Raw genomic sequence first — 16,119 nt, 5'->3', positions numbered from 1 at the left:
CTTATTAAACCCTTAACTTAGTGACCCTTATTGTAAAGTGTTACCATATTGTTTTATTTAACATGTTCTCCTGTAAAATTTGAGTGTTATGAAATTCATCTGCATGTGCATATAACCACTATTTACTAAACTCTCTGTTTTATATCTTTTTTTTTTGTTTTTAATCTATTTTTCTTTGCCGTGTCATCTTACTGTGTGCTGCTGCAATGACCCAGTTTCCCCAGAGGGATCAATAGAAAATCCCCCCCCCCTCCCCCCGGGCTCAAGCTGTATTCCCAGGCCTATAGAGCAGAGTATGTGTTTAGCAGTCTTATTGCGGGTTTGTTCCAGGCAGAAGCTGAGATCCAGGAAGACTCGGTGGCTCCCGGACAGACGGTTCTGCTCATCGACGACCTTTTGGCCACCGGAGGTGAGAAATAAATAACCTCCGGAGATCCCACCCCGGACCCTTCGCCCCGACACGGCACCCTGTGGTCTATAATGAAAAAACTACATTGACATTGCCGTTGCCGGAAACACTGAAAGCTTTAGCTCCATTTGCTCTGGAAGAACAGTGCCCTCTTCCTGTTCTGTGCCGTAAAGCAGTGACTCTCAACCTTTTTCATATCAAGGACCCCTAATTTAGTCCACATTAGGGCCACAGACCCCCCATTTGATCCCACATCTGAGAATATTTGTATTGTTAGATATGATTTTGTCCAGAATTCCATGACTGTCTGTATTGTAGGTAGAGAGATAACAGAGACACTATGATCAAAACAGTCATTCTTCTACATTCTCTAATTGTGTTAACTTTTTGTAAATGAAATAATGTTGAAGTTTAACAATTCATCAATTTGCTGGGGACCCCCTGGAAGCCCCTCCAGGAACCCTGGTGGTCCCTGGACCCCATGTTGAGAACCACTGCCGTAAAGCACTGTAAAATGCAGAGTAGAGGTTGTCTAACCCTAACCCTTGTTTACAATAATCATGCATCAATATCTCAAAATTAATGTGGGAATGATTTGTTAATGTTACAGTGCTACAGGTAGCACCTTTAACCAAATTATAGCCTATTTGCTGGGTTGCTGCTGGATGTGAAAGTCAGGTGTGTGTGTGTGTGTGTGTGTGTGTGTGTGTGTGTGTGTGTGTGTGTGTGTGTGTGTGTGTGTGTGTGTGTGTGTGTGTGTGTGTGTGTGTGTGTGTGTGTGTGTGTGTGTGTGTGTGTGTGTGTGTGTGTGTGTGTGTGTGTTTCAGGGACCCTGTTCGCAGCCTGTGAGCTGATGAAGAAGCTGCAGGCCCAGATCCTCGGCTGCCTGGTTGTCATCGAGCTGAAAGACCTGAGTGGCGCCGACAAGCTGAAGCCACACGCCGTCTTCTCCCTGGTCCGGTACTGAAGACCGGACTGGACCGGACCGCCGCCGCCACATAGGAAACCTCTCAGACCTTCAGCTGAACATCGTGCGTCAGGTGCCGACTGAGGTCCACCACGCCACCAAGGGGCCATGAAACCGCTTCAGTTCACCCAGTTTTGTAATTTACATCAGGGGTATCTCTCCTGTTTCTACTCTATCGGACCATCTATCCAAAATGATGCATTTTCGCCAGACTTCCTACTAACATCATGTTCATTCATGCTAACACTTTAGCATACACTATGTTGAGTGATAGCAGGCTTCATGCTAACGCTTTAGCATACGCTATGTTGATGATAGCAGGCTTCATGCTAACACTTTAGCATACGCTATGTTGATGATAGCAGGCTTCATGCTAACACTTTAGCATACGCTATGTTGATGATAGCAGGCTTCATGCTAACACTTTAGCATACGCTATGTTGAGTGATAGCAGGCTTCATGCTAACACTTTAGCATACGCTATGTTGATGATAGCAGGCTTCATGCTAACACTTTAGCATACGCTATGTTGATGATAGCAGGCTTCATGCTAACACTTTAGCATACGCTATGTTGATGATAGCAGGCTTCATGCTAACACTTTAGCATACGCTATGTTGATGATAGCAGGCTTCATGCTAACACTTTAGCATACGCTATGTTGATGATAGTAGGCTTCATGCTAACACTTTAGCATACACTATGTTGAGTGATAGTAGTCTCCATGCTAACGCTTTAGCACACACTGTTGAGTGATAGTAGGCTCAATGCTAACACTTTAGCATACACTATGTTGAGTGATAGTAGACCACTAGCATTCTCAAAAGTCAGAACATGTAGGAGCTCTACAGCTAAATGTTAAGTAATCTTTAATGATATGCAGCTAAGTCTAGAGCCTACTCACTTAACAGTGTGTGCTAAAGTGTTAGCATGGAGCACCAGATCCAGCAATATTCCGGAGATACGTGGATGATTTTGGTGTCTGTTTTCATCTCTTAACAGTTAAAGTTAACACCACCACCAACACTCAATACTCACTACAAAAAACTCAAGTGTATTCCTCTTAACGTCCCAGTTCACGTCCTCTCTTGGTTTATTGTTCTAGCTTGAAGTTTGGAAACTTCCCAGTTGGGTTGTTATTTTTCTCTTTTCTTATTTGCCAGTTCTGCTATCTTTTTATTTCTGTCTTACTCATATCAATTCTGAAAATGTCATATTACCTGATAAAGCTTGTAACACTTGTGGAATATGTACAAAGTCACTGTATATGATTGCACTGCTTTTGTTATTAATTATGTTATTAATTATCCTATGCAATAATTGTCATGGGTACTTTTCTGACATGTGCCTTTTCATGTTCTGGTGTCAGGATCAGGTTTACACACAACAACAAAAATTGTATTTTTAATTCTTTATGGCTGTGCAGGAATAGGGAAAACTGACTGCATGCAGGTTTCTCCCTGTTTAGACAGCAATGAGATCAAATCATCATTGAATGAACATTTTCTGTCTTTAGGTTAACTTCAGTCTTAAGAGTGACCAAGTGGACTGTAACCATGTGCCACCCAAAGCCATGTGCCTGCAGGTTTTCCTGCCAATCAAACACCACAGCAGCTCTGCAGCAACTGGTAATGTAAGAACATGTCAACATGTAGTGAAGCCCCCCTCTAAATAAGTCAAAAATAGTATAATATATAGTATGTGACATCTTGAGACTGCTAGTGTATTGCCGGTAAATGTATGAAATTATCAGGGAAAACATTACATCAAGTTTAGTTACATTTGACCCATTTAGAGGGAGATTTTATTAGGGCTGAATGATTTTTAAAAAATATCTAATTACGATTGACTGATATTGCAATTGCGATATGATTTGCGATATTAAAGGGAATGATCATCTTTACATCATTATTCTCATTTTCATTGAACAACGTATTAAAATGATTATGGTGTGATTTTTGCGGGGGATCTGTCCCAAACAAAGATGTTTTCTTAAGTCTGTAGAATATGATGTGTAGGCCAGGACATCTCTGCAGCACCACAATATTTACTTTAAAATGCTATTTTGACACATTTCACCTTTAACAAATATTGCGCCTCCTGCGATTTGAAAATTGCAGTAGGCCATATTGCGATTTCGATAAAATTTCGATGAATTGTTCAGCCCTAGATTTTATTACACTGACAAGTTACTACGTTATCAGTTGGTACAGAGCTGCTGCAGTGTTGGAATGAAACCCTGCAGATACACGGCTCTGGATGGCTGAGAACGACCGGTACAAGTTTGCTTCATTGGTTTACAGTGAAACTAAGATGATGCTTTCAGGAAATCGCACTTGTTCTGTTCTCGGGGGGGGGGGGGGTAAAAATAACCACCGTTTGGTTTATTCTGGCTGCAGCTGCTTTGTTTTTCTATGTGAAGAGATAAGGAACACAATAAAAAGCAGGGATTATTAGAAGTGACTGGGAGTGTGTTGTGTTGGGGAGGAGCAGAAAAATATGGTTTCTTCCAAATAGGTTGTCTTCTGCTAATGTCACTTTTAAATGTAGACACTGGATTGTCTATAAATATGAATTCACGCCATTTCTCTTCATTTTGACCACCATATTAAAAGTCCACATTGAACAGTTTGTTTTGTTTTATTTTAACTTAATGTAATATTTTGACATCTTGAAAGAAACACATTAAACACATTTACTAGCATCGTTTGTAATGAAAGATGGAATTAGATATCACATAAGGCACATGTCTTTCTTTTTCCATTCTGACAAATTGAATTGACTGTTAACCTTCTGAATAAAATGAATTCTTGTCCCTAATGGAAACAACTAGCCAAATAAACAGTCCTTCCACACTAAAAAAAAACAGTCAACCATCACCCTCTGAATGAACTACTCCAGTACCAGAATCCAGGAGAACGCATTAGGGCTTGAACACGCACTTGTATTTCTACATTAACATCCACACACAGGTCGATCGGTACGGAAGCCGAGAACGGCCGTGCTTGCAATTATTTTATTTTTTTTAATGCCGTAATCTCAAGATCACAAGTTAATTATTTCGTTATCGAGATAACAAAGCTCGTTTTCTCGAGATAACGGGTTCATTTATCTCGTTATCTCGAGAAAACAAAAAGGCAGATTTCTTGAGATAACGAGATAATTTATCACGAGAAAACGACATAATTATGGAGAACTCAAAAAATGAGTGTCTGGTTCATTTGATCACACCTGATTTCAGCCTTCAAGATCACTGTCATGACTGTCGGGGAGTATTCATAACTGAACAATAAGTCAAGGCATAAATGTGTAGTTTTGTTTGCTGCAGTTATGATTTTCAGCTTAAATCAGTTGCTACAGCTGTCAAGACTCCATCTATGCATGGTGGCATGGCTCCTGATCTCTGATAAACATAAGTAACAAGAGGAAACGACATTTTGTTTTCGCAAGATAACGAGATAATTAGCTTGTGATCTCGAGATAACGGTATTAAAAAAATAAAATAATTGCGTGCACGGCATTTCTCGGCTTCCGTAGATCGGTCCACTGATTTCAACATATCTGAACATTTGAGTCTTTAAAAACTGTAAACATCACTTCTACATTGTAGAATGCTGGTCACTAAAAAAGACTGGAAGCCAGTAAAAACACACCAAATGTAGAGTTTCAAGAAAAAAAAAAAAAAATTGCACATCATCAGTCGCTATTACACAGCAGGACTGTGGTTCACTCAACCCCTGTTTAGAACACAGGAACATTAAAATGAGTCGGGACCAAATCTGGTTAGTCTCCTTTGACCCAGTAGAGGAAACAGGTTGGACCGCGTGATACAATTTGGTCGACTGATATCCTACCCGATCTTTTTTTTTTTTTTACTTGGATATTGGATGAAACATGGGGCTTTTTTCTCCTCCTCAAACACAAAGCTCGGCTAGTAGCGTCACTGAAGACACGGCAACTTTCCCAGAGGCTTGTAATTCCGGTCATATTCTGCGATGTACTCCGGAATCCCATTTGAACCGATGGCGACTTCGCAGCTCCTCGGGGATCGGGAACTTGACCTGAAAAACCGTCCCGAGCTTCTCGTTTTGCTTTTTTCCTCTCGGACCGTTTCTTGTGTCTGGAAAATCAGATCGGTCCTTTCGATGTCAGACATGTACGTCAATCCCGGAGGACGAACTGAATCACTGCCGAAGTTATGTAAAAAAAAATTAAAAAAAAAAGTCCCGCGAAAATACGACCAGAACGATCAACCGACAAAGAACGCTCGTCTTCGTCCTCTCCCGTGAAGCTGAAATGTAAGAAGTCCTCAACGTTTCTCCTCCTCTCGGAGCTTGGCGGCGAGTTGGTCCAGGACGCCGCTCAGCTCCGCGCTCTTGCTCAGCTTCAGGTAGAAGTCCTTCCTGATTGGGTGGATCGTCAGCCAATCGGGGGCCAGCTCCGCCAGCAGCCGGAGGTGCCTCTCCATGTCGCCTGCTCGTGAGGAGAAGGAAAGAACCAATCAGTTGCTGGTAGGGAGGATATAAGATTTTTACCTTTTATCGTGAATTTCCATTATCGGGATAATCGTGAATATCCTCAGGAGTGACTTGAAAAAGCCGTACAGTCATATTGATTTCCTGATTTATTTTGAATTGCCATTTTCCACAAGGGGGAGCCCACATCTTTCCAGCCAATCGTCACCATGGCTGAAGGCTCGGCTTGCCCACTGTATCCCCCACAAAAAAAAAAAAGTTAAATCGGATGTGTGGAAATACTATGGATTCAAAACAAAAAAAAGATGTGTCCTATGATGCAATAAAAATATTTGTTTCTTAACAAAATGTAAGGTAAAGTGATTCCAGTATGTTTTAGTGCCATTTTAAGAGTTTTAAGCATATTTTGATGATGATGATATTAATAATAATAATAGCGTGAATCGCAATTATTTTGGCCAGGATAATCGTGACATGAAATTTTCATATCGTCCCATGCCTAGTTGCTAGGATGGAGACGAGGAAGGAAAATACTGTAGGGCTGCAACTAACGATTATTTTCATTGTCGATTAATCTGTCGATCATTTTCTCGATTAATCGATTAGTTGTTTGGTCTATAAAATGTCAGAAAATGGTGAAAAATGTGGATCAGTGTTTCCCAAAGCCCAAGATGACGTCCTCAAATGTCTTGTTTTGTCCACAATATTTCATATTCAGTTTACTGTCATAGAGGAGGAAAGAAACCAGAAAATATTCACATTTAAGAAGCTGGAATCAGAGGATTTTGACTTCTTTTTCTTTAAAAAATTACTCAAACCGATTATCAAAATAGTTGGCGATTAATTTAATAGTTGACAACTAACCGATTAATCGTTGCAGCTCTAAAATACTGTACAGATTTTGTGACAGGATGTGAGGTCGGCTGCCTGAATTTTGGCCGGGAACCGATCACTATTTGAAATTACATAAAAAAAATCTTTATCTTTATCTATAGTGATAGACCGTGCCAACCTGTGCTGAGAGCAGATCTGTAGCTAGCCACCATCCTGTTGCAGGCCAGCTCCATGATCAGCGCCGGCTTCTTCTCGGCCACGAAGACGTTCCGCAGGATCCTGGCCAGCTCGGCGAGCCGTGACATCATCAGCAGGCGCTCCTCCTGGGCGGGGTTCCGGGTCATCGCCGCCTGCAGCTTCTGGGCCTCCTTCGCCCGGATCTGATCACATCAAAACGGTCACAAGAGGTCAGCGAACCAACTCAAAAAACGACACACTCCCAAACCACGCTGATAATGCCCATGATGTTTCGGATGTCTCTTGGATGTCTTTGCCATCATCAATAACACTAGGGGGGGGGGGAAGGAGCCCAGATCTGGCAACCTGTGAGGAAATTATATGGGCTTTGGCTTCATAAACTGCTGCACACACACACTCATCCCACTAGTGTAATTGGAGAGCGGTTTGTGTGTTCCAACATGGAGGAGAGGAGAGAGGAGGAGAAGAGAGGAGAGGAGACGAGAGGAGAGAGGAAACAAGGAGAGCAGAGGAGACGAGAGGAGAGAGGAAACAAGGAGAGCAGAGGAGACGAGAGGAGAGAGGAAACAAGGAGAGGAGGAGAGGAGACAAGGAGAGGAGGAGAGAGGAGAGGAGACAAGGAGAGGAGAGGGAGAAAAGAGGAGGAGAGGGGAGAGGAGACAAGGAGAGGAGAGGAGACGAGGAGAGGAGACAAGAGAGGAGACAAGGGGAGGAGAGGAGACAAGGAGGAGAGAGGAGGAGAGGAGACAAGGGGAGGAGAGGAGAGGAGAGGAGGAGAAGAGACAAGGGGAGGAGAGGAGAGGAGAGAGGAGACAAGGAGAGGAGACAAGGAGGGGAGAGGAGGAGAGGAGACAAGGGGAGGAGAGAGGAGACAAGGAGAGGAGACAAGGAGGGGAGAGGAGGAGAGGAGACAAGGGGAGGAGAGGAGAGGAGAGAGGAGAGGAGGAGAAGAGAGAGGAGAGGAGACAAGGAGAGGAGAGGAGAAGAGACAAGGAGAGGAGAGGAGGAGATGAAAGGAGAGGAGGAGAGGAGAGGAGGAGGTTATAAATTCTAGTCCTTTTAATGACTGCTTGGCCTGGCATATGGTGCACTCTTAAAAAAGGATTCTGTAATACCAGAACATGGTTCTTTAGACTTGTACCACAGCAGAACTCTGTCGTCTTAAAGAACCCAAATCATTCTACACTGGACCTTTAGGGTGCTCAAGAAAATATGAAACGTTTCTTTAAGAATCACACTGGGTTCTTTATTCTGATTTACCATTTAACAAATTATGGTTCCACTACCCTAACCAAAGAACCCTTGAAGAACTGTCTTTATCTTGAGTGTACCCACCCTATCCAGCAGGGACTGGGACACTCCTTTGAGGGCGCTGGGGGTTTGGGCTGCGGGGGCCGATGAGGGGGCCGGTGAGGGAGGAAGTGTCGGGGCGGAGGCTGCAGGGACCTGGGGAGACGCCGGCTCTTTACCCCCCACCGCTTGATCTGCTGTCTTCAGAGCCATGGAAGCCAGAGCCTTCTCCATCTAAAACACAGGGAAAAACATGAGAGCAGATGTGTTATTTGACAAGTAATAATCAGCAACATGAAAGATGTTATGTGGCACCTGCACTTGGAAAAAATGTAATTCTCATTGAGAGGGTGTGAAGACAAATTCTACCAGATCTGGCAACCCTTTATAGACCACTTCAATAACAATGCACATACCCTTCCCACAAACTAGCCTAGTTTACACACGAGTCACAAAAGCACAATTGACCTATCCAATAAAATTTTTCACCACCTTTTTTTTTATTATTTTATTTTCCTCTTTTACTTCCATTATTTCCTTTTTATTTTTTCTAATTAATCTTGCCTTAATACATTTTCGCGTTGTCTATATTTGAACTGAATTTGCAAAAAATTAAAGTGCAAATTGCAAACTATTTTGCAATACTCCTTTTTTTCCCCCTCATATGTGTACGATAACTCACCTGTAAAAATTGATTTGTTTTATCTGTTCTCATGTATACCCGTTTTTTTCTTTATTTTTCATGTTTTCTCTATATCTGCATTGAAAATTCTCTCTAACTCTGAAAACCCCAATAAAAAGTTGTAAAAAAAAAAAAAAAAAAAAGGCAACATTTCCATATAAATGCATTTCTGTTTTGCTACTCTCTATTGCCAATTAATATAACACAACAGTAATTGAACCTATACCCAGTTCATGAAAGCTTTTACATTTGCTGGAATCAATAGAAGAACTGGGTAGTCAAACAAAGAGAAAAGACAAAGACGGGGCAGGGTTAGAAAACAGCACCCGAGTGATATTGTACCTTGGGTGTCATGAGTGCGCGGGCCTTGTCCAGAACCTGCTGGGCGGTGGTGAGCTTCTCCGTGTGGGGGGGCTGAGGCAGCGGGCCGGGTGACACGGCGGGCACCGTGTCCACGTTGAAACGGGGATGCCAGCGGGTCAGCTTGTCTTCTGGCACCGACACCGGAGGAACCAGTGAGGACAGGAAGGCCTGGAGACAGACAGATAAAGTCGTTTTCAGAACAGGCTAGAAGAAAAAAAAAGTTTCTTGGTGTTCTAGTTTTGTAGTAAGAAGTCAGCCCAGTCATGCAGAACCGTACTGTGATAGGACCAAGGTTATTATTGTTAACGAAAAAACTAGGTGTGGAAAAACATTTCCGTTAACTGAAATAAAAATAAAAATGAGGCTTTACAAAAAAACGATAACTGAAACTGTATTGTGTGTTTACAAAACTAACTAAAACAAACTAAAATTATAGAGAAAACGTCTTCAGTTTTTGTCAATTTCATACATAAGCCTAGTATTTTGAATTTTTGAATCTCGCCCCTGACAAATACCCCATATTACAAAAAGAGACTAAAACTAACACTGAAACTAATAAAAACTAAAACTAAGCATTTTCAAAAAATAAAAACTAAACTAGCAAACCCGCTTAAACCAGGAAAACCCCTGGACAACTGGGGTCTAATGAAGTGACCGATACCACAATACAGAGACAGACAGCCTGGTTTCCATTAGGGCTGAACAATTAATCGAAATTTATTGAAATCGCAATATGGCCTACAGCAATTTTCAAATGGCAGGAGGCGCAATATTTGTTAAAAGGTGAAATGTGTCAAAATAGCATTTTAAAGTAAATATTGTGGTGCTGCAGAGATGTCCTGGCCTACACATCATATTCTACAGACTTAAGAAAACATCTTTGTTTGGTACAGATCCCCGCAAAAATCACACCATAATCATTTTAATACCTTTTTCACTGAAAATGAGAATAATGATGTAAAAATGATCATTCCCTCTAATATTGCAAATCATATCGCAATTGCAATATCAGTCAAAATAATCACAATTAGATATTTTTTCAAATACATTCAGCCCTAGTTTCCATTACAAGGCGGGTAAACTATGACCTCCAGTTGGTGAGATCATACCGTATGTTTTGTACACTGTCCGACAAAAGTCTGGACGCACCACATTTCTTTATTTTTTACTATTTTCCACATTTTAGAATAACAGTAAAGACATCAAAACTATGAAATAACACAAACGGAATTATGCAGCGACCAAAAAAAGTGTTCAACAAATCAAAACTATCTTATATTTTAGATTCTTTAAAGGAGTCGCCCTTTGCCTTGATGGAATGCCAAAGGCTTTGGAAAGAAATTCATACATAGGCATCAACTTCATTTGTCTAAGAAACAAATTTCAAGCATTTAAGCAGAAGCCTTTAGATCAAAATGGCTTTAACAGAATGAAAAACAAAGAACATTCAACTTCAACTGACTTTTGATATTACTTACTATGGTGCATACTGCTGATTTTCAAGTCAGTAAGATATATGTCAGATGTTTAGGTGAATTTACCCTCCACTACACCCCTGACTACAAGGCCAAATGGTTATTACACCATATGTGCTGTATGTTACTGGGCTACAATTTACATAAAACCCTTAACATGGAACCCATTCTATTGTATTAAGAAAGCAAACTGAACCGGTGTCGGAGAGGCTACTGACCTTGTGATGCTGCTTGACGATGGAAACCAGATTGAGGTGGAAGATCTGTCTTCTCTCCAGGAGCCGGGAGGCCGACAGGACGGGGCGGGCTTCGTTCTGGTCTGCAGACGTGAACCACACACACACAAATATAAAACCTTCACTAGGACCATTCACCAAAACTGCAGGGAGTAAGATGTCAATATGAAAAGTTCAAGCTCATGTACCTGAGGTTTATCTCTAAAATAGAATACTGCCTTTAAAGATATAATTGGAAAGGGGCTATAGTTGGAAAAGCAGCCATCTCCCATTCGAAATGAGTAAGACTGGCACATTTAAAAAAGAAAAAAAAGACTTAATAGACTGGAAGTTATAGCAGGGTTCCCACTGTGACGCGGATGTAAAATTCCAGGATTTTCCATGACTTCCGATACCTAAGTCCTTGCATTACCGATAAATGTGCTTTTTATCTGGTTTGTTCGTGTTTTTCTAAAGCAGTGGACAGTCCCCGATATTCCCGACTTTCCCCATCTGGAACACACCTCTCTAAATTTGACGGGAACCATGGTCATAGTATGTGTGTGTGTGTGTGTGTGTGTGCTGACCAGAGTGAGTGACGGGCTCCACGGTGAGCTGGTAGCCGCCCTTCTTGATGTTGGAGCTGAAGGTGGGGACGTTCTTCTCCTGTCTGAAGGTGTAGGCGTCGGGAAACACCGTCTTTATCTGGCCGACGTGACTCTCCTCAAAACGCCTGTGATGGGAAAAAAAACAAAAAAACAATAGGGACAAACATCAGTTACTGTTGAATGGTGGCCATTTTGGTAGCCACCTCCACAACCTTCAATTTAAGTCACAATGACTTTTCCACATATAACAGAACAAGAACGACAACATAGAACAAGTTAGGGCTGAACAATTAATCGAATTTTCAAATCCTGGAAATATCTAATTGTGATTATTTTGACTGATATTGCAATTGTGATATGATTTGCGATATTAGAGGGAATGATAATTTTTACATCGCTATTCTCATTTTCATTGAAAAACGTATTAAAATGATTATGGTGTGATTTTTGCGGGGATCTGTACCAAACAAAGATGTTTTCTTAAGTCTGTAGAATATGATGTGTAGGCCAGGACATCTCTGCAGCACCACAATATTTACTTTAAAATGGTATTTTGACACACATTTTGGCTTTAACAAATATTGCACCTCCTGCGATTTGAAAATTGCAGTATAGGCCATATTGCGATTTCGATAAAATTTTGATTAATTCTTCAGCCCTAATGCAGACAAAGGACAAACCATATAAACATAAAATGCCTTCAGAAAGTATTCAAACCTCTTGTCTTTGTCCACATTTTGCAGTGTTACAACCTGAATTCAAAATGGATCCAGCTGAGATTTTTTTTTTTTCTAAATCACTGATCTACACGCATTAGCCCATAATGCCAAAGTGGAATTTTAATTTACAAAGTTTGACAAATTAACTAAAAAAATGAAATGCTGAAAAGTTACGGGGTCGAATGCTTTCTGAAGACACAGTACATTACATCCGGTCGATGGGAGACGTTGGGGGGGAAAACTCCTTCCACCTACTTGTGCATCATGTCCTGGACGCCCTGCTTGACCTTGGCGAAGGTGGCCGTCTCCGAGCGGTTGTACAGCATGCCGACGATGGTGTCCATGCTCCGGAACATCTCCGCCAGCAGCTTGTACTGGTAGGGCAGGGACAGGCCCGGGGCGGCCGGCTGGGCGAGGGTGTGGTAGCGCTGGTAGGCCGGCGGGTTAGCACTGAGACATGGAGGAGGAGGAGGGGGGGGCGGTTATCATCACAGCTCCTGGTAAATGCCTTTGTTTCATTCCCTCAGTGGTTTGCAGCATATTTCTACTACTCATTTTTCTCTCATTTTTCTTGTGAAACACTGAATAGTTTTCAGCCTCTAGGCCTCCTATGATAACAAATGTGTATTGTGAGACACGTAGGGCTGGGCGATAATTCAATATTATCATTTATCGTCTTTCAGTGGAATCATATCGTGATGATATGAAGATATTTTAATATCGTGACACACATTTCTGCTGTCTGAATTGATGATGACAAGCAAATTTTACTTAAAAACTCCCATAAAATGAGGTATGGTACATACATCTCACCTAATATTACCATTCGGTTCAATGAGATGAACATTCATTTGCTTATTTAACGGGATTTTGCATACATGAACCATATCGTGATATATATTGATATCGAGAACAATCCTTATGATTATCATATTGATTTCAACCATATCGCCCAGCTCTACTTTATGGCCAAAGACAAATTTCTCTATATTGACCAATAAACTGTATCTTGAATCAAACGAAACAACCCGAAAAGGGAAGATCATTCTTTGGTTGAACCCCCAACTGATGTAGCATATGATGTAATACGTATATCATGTAGTATGGTATATAGTGATGTATGCATATGATGGTATGTAAAGCCCTTTGAGACCTGTTTGTGATAAAGCTGATTTAAAATAACTCTATACTTAAAAAGCAGAACAGATCAGGAGTTTTTCACCTTAATTGGCTTGTATTTATTAATTTTGAGCAAACCATTTCCACTTCTTTTCTGGTTGTGTGTGTGTGTGTGTGTGTGTGTGTGTGTGTGTGTGTGTGTGTGTGTGTGTGTGCTCACCTGTCTTGGGCTTGTGCCTCAGTCTGAGCGCTCTCCTCTGCCTCCCTCTCCTCCTTCCTCCTCTGGGCTTTAGCCGCTAGCTCTTTGGCCCGTGCTACAGCGGCCTTTGGGGCTGCGGCATCGTGGGTGGAGGTGGGGGTTTTGGAGATGGAGATGGAGGTGGGGGCGCTCTCTGGTGCCGGGACAGCTGAAGAGGAGGATGAGGAAGAGGATGGGGGGAGCGAGGAAGGAGAGGCGGCGGCGGACAGTCTCTCTGTCTGTTTCTTGATCTTCTGCAGGTGTGACTTGAGGGCCGCAACATCCTCTTTAGACAGTGCCTGAGAGAGAAAGAGGGTGTTAAATTCGGGGCTCTTTAAACCGCACTGGGACAGCTAGATCAGTCTCAAAACGCTGATCTGTGTCTCTACTACCTTGCTGGCCTGTTCTCCGGTCTGCTTGCTGGTGACTTTGCCGCGGCTGGCTGGCTTCTTCGTCTCGTTCTCGGCTACAGCAGGCGGCGGGGTTGGAGGCCTGGCCACACCACTGACCAGGGGCTGGACTGCAGTCTGGACATACAAAGCAAGAGAATAAAAAGACATAAATAAAGTGACAAAACCTAATGTCTCAAAACAGCAGAAACTGGCAGCAACCCCACTTTGGGACTATCTGTTACGGATCACGCCAATGTTTGATATCGCTCTGCGGCGGAGGGATATCAAACATCCAATCGGGTCACCTGTGTAACCTTCGTTTTGTCTTCCGTTTATGAGAAAGGGGGTGAAGAGTTAACACGATTGTTAGAAATGCATGAAAGAAAATGCCATGCAATAATTATCATGAATGCAATGACTGGCAGCCAATGACATATCATCTATTTTAATCGCCAATATCTCACACACATGCAAACTTTTGAATAATAATAAGCCTCTTGACAGCGCCAAGAAATTTATCACACCAAATCCCATTCATAAATCTGCCTGGTTAATGTTGCCTTTCTTATCAGCAATAACAGTACATCGTAAAACATGACTTTACGACATTTTTTAAATCATTAGTATACAATCTTCAATTCGGCATACATCCAATACACCAACAATACTTAATTACTTAATCAATAACACTTTTTTAAAAAACGGTTCTCTTATCGTATTGAAAATGTCAGCTTACCAACGCCGATCCAGTGGGTCCTGGTAGTTACTAAAAAGCATTAATTCATGTTCTACGAAATATGCATCGATTGTTAATATGCAAGGTAATATTTTGGGGGTTATGCGTAACGTTCATGCTCTAGCTTATCCTACCTGTTGCGTGTCTTTCGAGAGGACCAGCTTCTTCCTGGCCGTCTTCCTCGCAGCTCTCTCCGGGACGTTAGTCTTAGCGTCTCTACGGGCCTCCAGCTGCCGTCTCTTCTTCGCCGTGCTGTGGTCGGCGGTGGCCGAAAACACGGCAGCCCCGAGGTCGAACTCCGCGTCGGTCGAGGTCCGCTTCGGTGTCCGGGGACTGGTGGGGGAGTCCGTCGGCGTGTGGCTGATAGCCGACTCGTCTCCACTGAACCCGGCTGCCTCGTCGATAACTCGGAGAAACTCTTCGTGTACGGAGGACGAACAAAGGAACGCGGTTGTTTTCGAGCTCGCTTCTTTGTTTTTAGACCGGGTGGATCTTGTCCTCGACACGGCGCTGACCCCGGAGCAGCCATTGCCCACAACACCGCTGCTAGGTTGCTTTGCTAGTTTCTGACCGACGTTGCCTTTCTTTCTCTGGGAAAAGAAGTCGGTAACTCGGGCCTGAGACATGATCCTGGTGGCCGAAGTAGACGCAGGAACCGCAGCGTGAAGATTTCCACACTTCTACCTTAAACAGAAAGACGGTAAAGACATAAATAGTATCGAACCTGATTGATCAACATTCAATACGTCTTCAACACACAAGGAGATGAGTACAACTTTCCCGCGGAATCAGCTAAACCACGCCCATATCCCGCCTCCTGACGGGCATTCCGGGCTGTGATTGGTCAGAAGACAAAGCGGGCGTTCTTGGGCCGCCGGAGGGCTTAAGTCTGACGTCATCACGTCGTATGGTAAAGAAGAAAAGCCCATGATGAATAAACAACTAAAAAAGTAATAAGCTATTGAAACATTATGGAACTTTTTTCCCTGAAACCTCTGACTAAATATGTTTATATTTGTGTATACGTGTACTCCTGTTTCTTATTTTTATGTAATTGTCTTTTAAATTTTCCCTCTATGTTCCTCATATACATTTGTGTCCTTAAATTTGATATATGTGCTGCTATTGTTTACCTGAATGTTTGTATATTATCCTTTTGTTAATAAAAAAAGAGAGAAAAAAACATGATTAACTCTATAAAAAAGTGGTGTACAACAACAACAACAATAATAATACACATAATAATAATGACAACTTTATTTGTCTACAAAGTGCTTGAACAATCAAATAAAAGCAAACAATAAAACATATGAAGAAGAAATAAAAAATTGTATTGTATTGTGTGTTTCTTTTGGACTGTATATTGCATGTTTTCCACTACATCAGAAAACAAAATTCT

General features: G+C 42.0%; 1 protein-coding gene across 1 annotated transcript; it reads right to left on the bottom strand.

The window, feature by feature from the left end:
- Window positions 1–5,645: 5,645 nt before the first annotated feature.
- cdt1 (chromatin licensing and DNA replication factor 1) lies at window positions 5,646–15,346 on the bottom strand. The gene is made up of 9 exons (XM_071514516.1): window positions 14,855–15,346; window positions 13,575–13,891; window positions 12,491–12,685; window positions 11,496–11,641; window positions 10,912–11,012; window positions 9,198–9,386; window positions 8,219–8,407; window positions 6,864–7,065; window positions 5,646–5,849 (listed from the first exon to the last, which is right to left on the bottom strand). Exons 1-9 carry the CDS (start codon window positions 15,344–15,346, stop codon window positions 5,686–5,688), a joined length of 1,995 nt encoding a protein of 664 aa, XP_071370617.1. The 3' UTR covers window positions 5,646–5,685.
- Window positions 15,347–16,119: the final 773 nt, after the last annotated feature.

This window comes from Centroberyx affinis, unplaced genomic scaffold (assembly GCF_046629955.1).
Source record: "Centroberyx affinis isolate AG114_WGS23_722 - 3 ecotype Tasmania unplaced genomic scaffold, CSIRO-AGI_Caff_v1 ptg009089l_1, whole genome shotgun sequence".
NCBI classification, from domain to species: Eukaryota; Metazoa; Chordata; class Actinopteri; order Beryciformes; family Berycidae; genus Centroberyx; species Centroberyx affinis.
This window is presented reverse-complemented; position numbering and strand designations above follow the sequence as displayed.

What these genes read in the sequence shown, in the direction of transcription:
- cdt1 (XM_071514516.1), bottom strand. Translation starts at nt 15,346, where the DNA reads ATGTCTCAGGCCCGAGTTACCGACTTCTTTTCCCAGAGAAAGAAAGGC. An exon ending in TCTCGAAAGACACGCAACAG is followed by an intron (nt 13,892 to 14,854) that starts GTAGGATAAGCT and finishes TTTCTCTCTCAG; the next exon opens with GCACTGTCTAAAGAGGATGT. An exon ending in GAGGCACAAGCCCAAGACAG is followed by an intron (nt 12,686 to 13,574) that starts GTGAGCACACAC and finishes TCCATGTCTCAG; the next exon opens with TGCTAACCCGCCGGCCTACC.